The sequence below is a fragment of the Palaemon carinicauda genome, chromosome 1, assembly GCF_036898095.1.
Source record: "Palaemon carinicauda isolate YSFRI2023 chromosome 1, ASM3689809v2, whole genome shotgun sequence".
Lineage (NCBI taxonomy): Eukaryota > Metazoa > Arthropoda > Malacostraca > Decapoda > Palaemonidae > Palaemon > Palaemon carinicauda.
Genome location: NC_090725.1, coordinates 242,365,103 through 242,378,204, shown reverse-complemented (window position 1 = coordinate 242,378,204; position 13,102 = coordinate 242,365,103). Strand labels below are relative to the sequence as shown.

General features: G+C 37.0%; 1 protein-coding gene across 1 annotated transcript in view; it reads right to left on the bottom strand.

Annotated features, from left to right (window-relative positions):
- The window catches only part of Oseg4 (intraflagellar transport protein Oseg4), an 821,277-nt gene that overhangs the window by 776,771 nt on the left and 31,404 nt on the right, over positions 1–13,102 (bottom strand). Inside the window, 1 exon segment of the mRNA XM_068388427.1 lies at positions 4,132–4,255. Within this exon segment, the coding sequence (XP_068244528.1) occupies positions 4,132–4,155 (24 nt within the window). The 5' untranslated portion in view covers positions 4,156–4,255.

Here is a 13,102-nt window from a genome sequence, read left to right as displayed (position 1 = left end):
GCAGAAATGGGGTCGTGTAATATAAGGAGCCGGAGCTCCGCCGTAATTACTACAATGATAAATATATGAGAGAATACTCTACAGTATATGCATATAGAGGAGCCAGAGCTCCGAAGTAATTACTGATAAGAGTATGGCATATTGGAATGGGAGAGCGCCGTAGGGCGACGGAGGCCCAGCGGGGGGAGTTAGATCCTTAATCCAACTAAGGGATACAGTCAGAATAATTCAATAACTTGATCTCCGAAAGGTTGCCACCGGAGAGTAAAACAAAAAGGGGGGAGATATATCTGACTGTCGTGTGAAACTAAGGGCCGTAGCCGGAGTCAAGGTGAGGAGGGCCAACGAGGGTAGGATTCCCTGCCGAAGGGGCGCACTAGATAAATAGGTAAGCGAGCGTTCCCAGCTCATAGTAGTGAAACTCATGGTTGAGTCCGATGGATGTCCTGACCCAACTCCCAGGCCGGAGCGGGAAGAGGGTGGGACTAGGGGGAGGGGGAACAGGCGGCAGAGCAAGGCAGGCCAACTAACTTATAATAGACTCTAACAAGAACAGGATGATCTAATAACAAAACCAATAGCCAAGAAAGAACGAAGTAACCTTGTAAAATAACAAACTCGTCTACGACGAAGAAATTCCCAGAAGGGGGAGATAGAGAGAGGGAGAACCCGAATCTATGGTAAAGAAAACGGGAACTCCAGCCTCTCGCACTCGGCGGTTACGACGATCAATCTAACAAAGCACGAACTTCAACAATATATAAAACACATCTGTCCGAATGAAAATAATAAAAAAGAAATGTAACAAAGAATAGCGAAAGGGGGGAGGTAAAAAAGTCAAAAACATATCGAATCGTAACGAAAAACGCCAACCAAGGTGGCGGTACTAAACTGAAATAAAACCCCGAACGCTATTCTTCGATAACAAGAAATGGACTCGTAAATGACTAAAAAGTACCAACAATAATAATAATAAATCGGTTCAACATAAGTGGCATACAGCCTATAATCTTAGTATAAGATTAAAAGGAACCTAGAATGACAAAAGTACCAAAAGGGCAACAAATCAAGCAAAACTGAAACGCACTGAGCGTAAACAACAAAAATGGCCGCGTGGGCCTCAGGAAGGCATAAAGCCGAACGCATTAAAACACTTCCTATTACTTAACATGAACTTGCCCGGTACTAAAAATACTGTCAAAACAATCTATGGTACTTAACATTGGTGTAGGGGTAAGGAGAGCTTCAGCCATGGTGAAGAATTCCAAAAAACAGCCAAAACACGAGAGCACAAAAACAGGGTAATCGTCAAACACGAGTCCAAAAGAAGGATGTGTAGATGGCGCTCGAGGCGGGCGTCGCTGAGTGGATCAGGTGAGTTCGGTTAGTGCCGTTGTGGCGGCTCCCCCCTTTTGATGAAGGACTGATCTAAATGGAAAATGACCTGTGAATAGTGGTTTTCAAACGCCCTATCTTTATACACGACGCCCTTAGGGTGCTCACGCGAGGGTAGTAACCTCTGCATTCCATGCTTTAACTTTCTCTGGTATATTTGGAAGTATTTATATCAGAAAAGAGATAAGAAGGACCCTTTTCACTGGGCGTCACAGGTCGACCCAGAAATAATGATAATAATAATAACTTCAAAAATTCAAACTTGTAACAAATGTTTTTATATTGAACAGGCTAACGTAAGCTTCTTATTATAGTTTATATATGAAAGACCTATTTCAATATTACTACTGTTCTTAAAATATATCAAAAAAATTTTTCATCACTTCTCTTGCATTTTATTTATTTCTGTTTTATTTCCTTTCCTCACAGGGCCATTTTTCCCTTTTGGCTAAAAGCATCCTCTTTTTCAAACTAGGGTTGTAGATTAGCTAGTAATAATAATAATAAAAATTTAAGTTTTTGTATAGCAGGATACCAGTCTTGAAGTACCTGTATACATAACAGGCATTGTTATGTACTCTCTCAAATTGACACGGTGTTAATCTGAGAGTATACATACCAGTTTACTCTCGTATCTACCAGTTTAGGAGTGCATACATACCAGGTTAGGAAGTACTATATACATACCCATTCTGGAAGGTATACATTAGAATTATGTTATTTTGGAGCCTGTGTGTAATGACGGACATGACCTTCTGTCTACAAAGAACACCACTTAACTTAATACTGTATTTCCCAACCTAACCTAACCTACAAGCAGTGTCCTTACCTACGTAGCTATGGGGGGGGGTAATACGTGGTGTATGTATGGTAGTGGCCACCCGTATGTATTATTATGTCTAACTTGGAATACGGCAGTGGAAAGGGGGTCTCAGGGGGGTGTTAGCCCGCCGTTAAGTAAGTAGGTAAGGACACAGCTTGTAGGTTAGGTTTGGGGGTTAAGTTTAGGTTAGTTGATGTCCATCTTTAATGAACGTGTGAGGAACTGGCCGCTGATATACAAAGGCTCCAACGCCCCCTAAGACCCCCCTTGGACTGCCGTATTCTTAACGATAGGGTGATATGGTTTAAAATAAGGGAGTTATGGCCGTCACCATACAAACTGTACAACCCATTACTTTCACAATTTGTCCACTTACTGTTTAAAAACTAAGACAACAAAGCTATGGGAATCAGCTTTCCATCAACCTCAACTACGAAATGAAGATTCGTCCGTCTCTGACATCAAGTACTAGTTTCAGTTAATATATGATAGTTTAATTGCTAGCGAAAATGAAATTCGCAATAAGAAATGGGCGAGTGCTGGCTAGTTTGTTGTTTTCCTCTATATGTTTAATGGGGGCTGGGGCATAATAACTTACGTATCGGTCGATTAAAATGTGAAGTATGTTTTTCACTAAAAGTCCATAGATTACATTTGAGAGACTGAAGGGGACTTACTGCGCATGCGTTTTTTTCCATGGATTGCGGAGCTTTCTGTGCATTTAGAATTACTTCTTCATAAATTCCCGGATGTTGTTCTACAACAGCCATTTTTTCCCACCTTTGCCTTCAGTTTTAAGTTAACCACCATCTCGTAAAGATGTCTCGAAGAGTGCACTTAAGGGAAGCACATCAATCTATTTTGAAATGTAGTGTAATTTCGTTTATGTCAGCAATTAATTATGATGGAAATACTCTCCGTTCAGTCTAAAGCTATTGAGACTCGTGAAATTAAAAAATAACAGCACACTTTCTACCGCAAAGCTTTTGTAATGATTGCCAAGAAAACAAAACAGGCGATGATGTCAATCATAAGGTAAGGAATTAGTTGTGAATTACTTTTTCATAATGGAATGATTATTTGTGATTTGCTTTATCATAATCTAAGGATTTATTTGTGACTTACTTTTAGTTTGTGACCTGGGAAGGGGGTGTCCGGCTAGCTGTTGTGACCTGAGAAGGGGGTGTCCGGTTAACGGTTGTGACCTGGGAAGGGGGGTCCGGGCGGCTTGGTGACCTGGGAACTACTAGGTTAGGTTAGGTGGGTTTGTTAGGTTCTGTACCCTTTTACAAATCTCAAAAGTTAAATAATCACATTTTGGCCTATTTTCAACCATTTATTTTTCCAACTGGTTATCTTGGGTTTATTTTGCATTCTAACTATTATTATTGCTGCAAATCACTCGTTTATGACATTTCTCCACCCAAATAAACACGGTTTCCCACAGGGGTCCCCCATAATTGTCTTTACATAAGGTCCAAAAACTCATGAACGGGTGGTTTGCCCCAATAATCATGGTCAGAAATGCATAGAACACAAGATAGTGAGTAGGAAAAATATATGGTTCATTTATTTGGCTAAAAATTAAAGTGTCATATATTTACCCTAGTTTCAAGCTAAGAATAGCCCTAAGCTTATAAAGATAAGTATTTGCCTATAACAAGGTTAGTTGGCCCTACAGTGAGTGTAGCATCTGAATGTATGTCAGGACCAGTGATGTATCCTAAATCTTATTTAATACTTCTCATCTATGATTTTATTCGTAACTTTTCTATTTCCTTTCCGTACTAGATGTAATGTTATGATAATACCCTAGCCTTCAGCATATGGAGAACTAAGCTTTTATCTAACTTGGCACTTCAAGAATCCTTCATTCTCACAAATTAATCATCATGGCATTCTAGAAAGCTCACCTTTTTACTTAGATAGATGAACATTTTGCTTTCAATACTTGAAGTTCTATTCTCGAGACATAGTCGCGGTCTTCAGTCTCTTTTCAAAGATTGACATGCGGAATGTCATCAGCTGGGGTGCGTTCTGAAACGTTATTAAGCCAAAGTCACAAATGAGTACCATAAAATATATTTAGAGAAGTATAAAATTATACTGAAAAAAAAAACAATTTTAAACTATTTAAAACTTTACATTTTTGAATTAAAAGTATATTCAAAATAATTTTACAAAATCATCCTATCAAAGATACGAAAACTGTCAAAAGACTGTTTTTAGTTCACATACATAGAAACTGAACAAGCAGGAGAATGTTTTCAGCATTATGATTTTCATCCAATTTTTGCGAGTTATTTAAATAAAACTATTATCTATCAAGCCAAAGCTTCGTGGTATTTATAGCTGCCCAACAACGAATTACCTTAGCGACCTCCTTTCATTTCAATTAAATCAAATACCCCAAGAAAATCATGGATAAATAACCGATTGGCAACTTCACGTTTCCATGGTAGCAAGTCTTACCTCCATCAGTAAACAAAGACAGGTTGCATGGATTAAAAGTGAAGTGCATAGTATCATCATTCTAGCTCTTCAATTACTTAATTTATTCCAAATATTGCGGAAAACTTGAGGAATACCATATTAATCTGTATATCTATTCATTTATAAGTATACTTGTAATCACACACATCAGAAAATATTTTAGTTAGCTGTGATTCATACATTGCCATATTCAAGAGAATGGTTCGTGCTTGTAAAGGTAACTTATAAAAAATGGCAATAAGGTATAATTAAAAATAGAGCATAAATGACAAAAGCATGTAACTGTTAAAAAAACATTAATGGCGCTCTACGCTATTATGGTAATGAGTCCAAAGAACATTGAGAATTGAGGCAATTATCAGTCAAAAGTAGTAACGGATGATGATAATGACACGGAAATTAAAATTATTATTATTATTATTATTATTATTATTATTATTATTATTATTATTATTATTATTATTATTATTATTATTATTATTATGATGATGATGATGATGATGATGATGATGATGATGATGATGATGGCCGTCACCATACAAACTGTAGACCTTGTGAAGAATTTTTCTTCACGCTTTTCTTCCTTTTGTATTTAGGCTCTCTACTGATACTGTAGTAACCCCTTAAATGTCCTCTCCTACATTAAGTTTTCTTTACCAAAACATAGGGAGAACTATTTTAAATCAACTAAACTTGTTGACAATAGCGTAAACCATGCTCGTGACGTCACAGCGTAGATACGCACAGCAAAAGCCTTAGCAGGCATAAGGTGGTTATTTCCTCACCTACTTGAGTCGAGATAAATTATTAAACTGGTTTTGAATATTATCTTAATACTGCTGAATTGAAAGCAGCTTTTATTTCCCAATACCAATTAAGGTTGGTTAATTTTAAGATGTATGCCCATTGCTAATTGATCATTATAGAATAGGTACGATTATTGAAATGTAAACTCCCTTAGAGCAGCAAGATTTTTCTAAGTATTTTGTGCAAAATCCTGCCTCCTAAGCACTCCTTGTCCTTACAACAATATATTGCCCTGTCCTAAAGTCCCAAGATGGCACCTCCACTGGGTTCCCTGCGCTCAACGTCCGTCACCTGTCTTGAAAGGTGAAACCAGGTAAGTCCTGTTGACCCTATCCTCGCCCGATTTGTTTACAAGCAGTTGGGGCCGCCTGACCTACCTGGTCAGTGAATCTACACCTCTGGCTCAATGCCCCCCCCCCCCCCCCCCTCCAAAACTCGACTCACGCAGGAGTCCTGCCGGTTGGAGATAGCGAAGGAGACGAACCTGGGAATTCCTACTACCACAAGCGAGGATTGCAGTGGTGAGCCAGTCAAGGGTGCAAAGTGTGCAACCACGGTCAACAGCCATTCGAGGACAAGGACGGTATTCCAAGGAATGCAGGTACTAATACGTGGCCACTTAGTATTTACCCCATTTTTAGCTGACTAATTTTAACTTGATTCAGTTTAACTGGCTATTACATGTTTCGGGCTGTGTCTGGTGGGATTGTGTGTATAGTTTTTTTTATATAAAATTTACTTTCAAGACTAGCAGTCTCGGGGTCACCGGGCCACGAGTCCATCCCAAGTTCAATTATTGACCATTGCAGAAGACCACGTGTCTAAGCAACCATTTTTTCTTATTTTAAAGTTCTTTTTATTACATTCCATTTTGTTCTGATGCTTTTACTTTTTTGTTCAGATGTTCATTTCCTTTAATGTAAATTTATGTAATAAATCAAGATTAGGTTAATTAAACCTCGTCGTATATTTACTCCTTCATTTATTTCAGTATGCCTATTATGAATATTTGATCATGGGACAGTATACCCAATATTTCAAAGGGAGTAAGCCTAAGTAAGTCTTAAGTGTGTTAGTGACTTATTATATAATCTATCTGCTTCGAAGGTAAAGATCCATATCTTTAAACTTTACTTTACATCACTGCTCCCATTTTGGCCATTGTTTCAATTATTACTTAAAGTAAGATTCCTGTCCAGCATCTCACTGGGGTCCCTGGGACGGAGCCGAAACAGAGCCTAAGAGTGCAGATGACCTTAGACCTGACGAAGCTAGAGTAGGCCATTAAATTACTTTTATTTCACGTGTGGAGTTCTCAGGCCTCTGGACATAGTACAATTTCCTTTTTTGCATTTAAGAGTGTTGGTTAGTGAGCTACGTCAGTAAAGTTATTAACAGGATGTTTGTGCCCTGAGTGTTAGTGCTCCTTATCCTCCCCTGTTGATCTTTTAGAAACTGACGTAGAGAGGCTTTCCTGGAGCAACAAGTTCCCACTCAACACTTAAAAAAATCTCCACACACCCGATTACTTTCACAATTTGCTCACTTACTGTTTAAAAACAGCCAATAAAGCCATGGGAATCAGCCTTTCCATCAACCTCAACTAAGCTACAACCTTAGTTATAAAAGCAAGATGATATAAGCCAATGGCCTCCAACAGGGAAAAGTATCTCGGTGAGGAGCGGAAATAAGAAAATGAAATACGATATAAGTAATGAACAATTAAAATTAAAGCATTTTAAAAACATTAACAACATTAAAACAAATATTTTATATATAAACTATAAAAAGACTTATGTCAGCCTGTTCAACATAAAAAAATTTGCTGAGAGTTTGAACTTTTGAAGTTTCAATGATTCAACTACCCGATTGGGAAGATCGTTCCACAATTTTGTCACAGCTTGAATAAAACTTCTAGAATACTATGTAGTAATGAGCCTCATGATGATGAAGGCCTGAATATTTGAATTAACTACATGCCTACTATTACGAACAGGATGGAACTGTCCGGGATGACCCGAATGTAAAGCATGGTCAGAATTATAAAAAAAAATCTTATGCAACATGCATAATGCACTAATTGAACGACGATGCCACAGATTAATATCTAGATCAGGAATAAGAAATTTAATAGAACAACAAATTAAGATGAGAATCAGCAGCTGAAGTCCAAACAGAACAATACTCGAAACATGGTAAAATGAAAGAATTAAAAAATTTCTTCAGAATAGATTGATCAGTAAAAATCTTAAAAGACTTTCTCAAAAATGCAATTTTTTGTGCAATTGAAGAAGACACAGACATAACATGTTTCTCAAAAATAAATTTGCTGACGAGAATCACACCCTAAAATTTTAAAAGTTGTGGAGAAATGTGTTTTTAATTATTTGTTGAGTGGGAACAGGTTCCGGGAAAGTCTCTCTACATCGGTTTAGCAAAGATCAGGCGGGGAAGAAAATGAACGTTATCACTCAAGGCACAAACACCCTGCTAATAACTTTGATGACGTAGTTCATGAGCCTTCACTCTAAATGCAAAAAGGGAATTGTACTCTGTCCAGAGGCCTGAAAACTCCACATGTGAAATAAAAGTAATTTGATGGCCTACTTTAGCTTTGTCAGGTCTAAGGTCATCTACGCTCTTAGGCTCTGTTTTGGCTCTGTCCCAGGGACCCCAGTGAGATGCTGGACAGGAATCTTTCATTAAGTAATTATTGAGACACAAGTAAAGTTAAATCGGGATATTCACTTTTAAAGCACTAAGTTAAAGAAGCATACGCTCGCTTATACCAACTTACCTATACCTACAGTGGGTTACTCTCAACATCTGACCCGTACTATACTATAGATTGGTAGAATTCAAATACAGTAATGTGGTTAAAGATTCTGTTGTGATTTTCACCAGTTTATTAAATCTGCCCGATGTACTGGGTGGATCGCAAGGCCTTGAAGAGGCGAGATTCCTAAAACCTTCCAGGAGTTAACTAAAATACGGTGACAAAATTTACAATTTTATTATAAAAATAAACTCTGATACAAGACAAACAACATTCTTAAGCATTCACACGACTTTATGAAAAACAAAGGCTGACTCTTGGTAATGTGACACTTGCTCTTCAAGCACAAAGTCCACACCAGACTAAAAAAAAAACTGAAAATAGTGACAATTCAAATTCAATTCACAACGAATCACACACCAAATATCCCTATTCTAATTTAACTCAGGATTCCGATCCCCAATCACAAGGATCTCTACATTAAACTGCGATATAAAAAACTACATGTCTTTCACACAAATTTACACTACAACCAACCTGGTAACACGAGGTAGAGAGAGGAGACTAACTTTTAAACAACTTATCTTTCGCGGGGGACGTTGAAGCAAAGAGAGCGAATGAGGGTCGGCAGCTTCGAAGAAAACTTCGTTTTCCCGCGTTAACTAAAGTATCCTTAGCAAAGTGGAGGGAATTCTTACTTTATCTATTTGCAAGGGGTTTGACAATGCCTTTTCATTTACTACAGGATCGTAAAAAAGTTGAGGCTTTTCTTTAAATACAAGGGAAGGCTTAAGGCTTCGGCTGAGGGCCAGAATTTGTCCATATCCAATAACTTAGAGAGTCTTTGACACGAAACACATACATAAGACATTTTTGTCATGTTGCCTCAATTTTACGTTAGATTCATCATTGATGAATTATAAACAGTCAATTTCCATAACACTCGCTCCTTCCCCACCAAGTGGTTAAGATTTAGGATAAGTCATGTATTAAACCTCAGTCTTTCGCCCGCGAGATCCCCCAGCCTTTTCCTCATTTGACGTGACGTTCGTGAAGTCAAATGGCGGGACTTTCGAATGGCCAGTTCGAAAATTCCCGACAGATACCAATGTTTGTAATCTTTTCTAACTAATTTATTACCGTAAAGGAGAGAATCAGAGTAACTCAATAATGATTTATTCAAATGGCAAAATTAATATATGAAATATTAACCATAATTTACAACACAAAATATTGAAATTGATAAACTGATTGAACACGTAGGATTAACCCTCAAACGGAATAAATAAAATCAAGATCTTATGGTAAATAACTTTTGCGGTAGGCTACTGTGAGGTCCCAACATGTGGTCAGTGATCTCAAGCAATTACCAACACAAAAAAAAAGTAAAAGTACATTAATTTCCGTGCACGCAGCCCGAAAAAATGTAATGGCAGAAAGTTACCTAATCTTAACTTAAAGAGACAAATAGAAACTTATCTAAAGGGGGAATGGTCATTAATTGAACTCACAAGATATTCTATCCAGAGAATGGCGGTCTTCAGTTTTACCTCACTAGGCCTACTGCACTTGTTTAGCAGAATGAATGTCCCCTTCCTACTCGCCTCCAATCTTGATCAGAGGTTTCTGCGGAACCGGATACTTCTCCTTAATAAGGGACCGCTCAAAGTATCTGCTTGTCCTTGTCCTTTGTGGAATCTGGATCCGTTAATGTGCAAGAGGACAGGCTAGTGGGAGCACGAAGTTGACAGGGACGATTGACCCTGGCAGTAACATTTAGCACCGTGGCCTATAACTTTGAGAGGTCGAGTTCAGGTCGGCCCCATCCGGCTTCCCTCACTCAACAACAGCGCATCTCTATGCGTAGGCCAGTGGTCTTGAGGTGCAATCTCTAATTTAGGCCAGGCTTGAAACACTTGTGGTTTGTGAGTTTTAAGCAATATGCTTATTTAGAATACAAGGAGAAATCTTGCAACTCCATGGGACGAAGATAATCCCAACTCTAAACATCTGGTATACAAAATAAAAAATGAAACTAAAAGGTAATTAGCAAGTCGGGCTTACGTGTGTGGACAACCATACCTCCTGGACTAGCAGACTTGAGTTGTAGTAGAGAAATTTAAAGTACCTAAATAATTAAGGTAAAATAATTAATACAAAAATTTTTATCACAAGACACTCACTAAAGGAAGAATCATCACTCACATTTTCCCTGCCGTGACGTCACGAACAATAACAATGTCTACCTATAAACTGTTTAGAAAATTCTTCACAAAGTCATACAAAGTTAAAGAAACATTATCAATGCTAAGATATGGATGTTGAGGAGCCACTGTCCTTGACCTACTTACAATCATACTTTGAGTTTTGTTAGGAATCACCACACTCCATAATTTGCAACATGCACTAATTTAAGTTAAATCTCTGTTAGGGGATTCAGTAACCCAACATCTACATCCAGGAGATGGAATTGATGCAAAGAGAGTAGCATCATCTGCATATGCAACAAGCTTGTTTTCTAAGCCAAACTAAATGCAATGTGTATAGTGTATGAAAAGCAATGGGCCAAGAACAGTACCCTAAGGCACACCAGATATCACTTTCCTATACTCACTGTGGTGCATAGCAACAACAACTCTGCGACCCATTACTTAAGGGGACCGATCGCCTGATTTTTTTACGAATACTTTTCAAATCAATGAAAATGAGAAACTTTGCTCAAAGTCATCTCTGGCATCCTTCCTATCACAGTGACAAGTTGTACAGCAAATTTTTGAAAAACAATGGAGATATTTACAAATCTAAAAACACTGCCTCCTCGCTTCTTCGAAGTCAGGGCAGTATGGCCTGTAGATTTGATCTTTATCTGTCCTTTAAGTTAGTTATTTTCGTTATTATTCACTTTATTTACCTTTTAATTATATGTATTTTTCATATCATACGTCTGGCCCTCACATCTCCGTCAGGACTGTCACAGCAAACTGAGCAAAGTCAGCATATATTCAGCAAGTTGAAGTTCAGTCTGTGGTCTGTGCTCTCTCATTGATGTATATGAGTTGTCGTTTAGCACTCCATGTTTTACCCTTTATTCGCGGATTTTTTTTTTTTCATGATTTAAAGTAATTCATAATGTGAATCAACATTCAGTTATGTATTTTACCCCTTTCATACATTTCACGCAATGAGTGCCTAACTTTATCAACCGAGAGTGTAAAAAACAAACTTTTACCTTTAAAGCTGTTTTTCTCAGTTTCACTTTTTTTCTCATTCAAATGGATATAACGTTCTTATTTAAAAACAAATTCTAAATATAAATACATGATTTTAGAGAAGAATAAAAGCACATTTTCACAAGGAAACAAATTTGTAATAAATGAAATTTGGGGCTTAGGAGTTTAGAGTTTAACTTTTTATTGAAAAAAAATTTTCATATATTTTCTTTTCTTTCCTATTATCGAAAAAATGGTTACTAGAGATCTTTGCCCTTATTATATTCTTCTTTTCTAAGTAAGTTTCATTGTAATAGCTTTAAAAATAAAGTACTAAAATCTAATCTAATCTTTTTTTTTTTGGGGGGGGGGGGTGTCATCCATAGAATTGAAATAAATCATCCAAAAGTTTTGAAATTTTCCGAAAAAGATTACGTTATCTACAAAAGCTGTAAGAATTTTTTCGACTTTGCATAATAAATTCGTATAGGGTGATCGACTCCGTTTAAAAATTCAATAATGATGCAAGAAACGACCCACCCACTCACAACTGTGAGTTTGAAAACAAGGGCCTCATGATTAACAGGGTCAAAGGCAGCACTAAAATCAAGGCCAATTACACGAACTTCCTGACCACAATCAAGGGATTTCTGTGCAGCATTGGAGATTGTAAGAAGGGCATCACATGCTCCAAGGCTTTTACGAAAACCAAATTGCAAACTAGGAATAGATGATTACCTTCAGCAAACCTATTAAGACGTGTTGCCAAAAGACGTTCAAAAACTTTAGATAATATGAGAATTATGGCAATTGGACTTGAGCTACCACAAATACATTCACTGAGTGGAGTAGTACTACCAATTCTCCATCAAGTGCTAAAAGCTCTTTTCGCTAACTTGCAATTATACCCAATATACACGTATACATTACTAATAAATACACTCATACACAGACATATATATATATATATATATATATATATAAATATATATATATATATATATTTATATATATATATATATATATATATATATATATATATATATATATATAACAGAATGGTCCAAGTCCAGGGTGTAACGAAGTGCTAAGAATTTCCCGGTTTATAAGTACTAAAGAAAAATTGAAAATTGGTAATTGGAATATTAGAACCATGAATAAGATTGGGAAGTTACACCAAATGGAGAATGTATTTATGAAATATAGTTTAGATACCTTGGCCCTAAATGAAACACGTTGTAAGGGGGTTGGTAAAGAAATCTTAGACCAAGGCAATATATATATATATATATATATATATATATACTCAGGAAGAAAATATGGAGTTAAAAGGGAAGGGGTAAGAATGATGATGACAATAAGACCATAAGATATATTAACGAAATGGATAGTTGTAAATAGTAGATTGTTACTTGCAAAGTTTGAATCAAAGCAATTGATTATTGAAAGTTTTCAAGTAATGAAAGTTACAAGGTAGAGGATGCTATGTATTCCAGTATTGATAAAGGAGTCAAAACAAAAGCCAGGAATGACTGGAGAGAATATTTAGATAGGAAAGCAGATGAAGCTGACAGAGCTATGAATTCGGAGAGTAGCTAT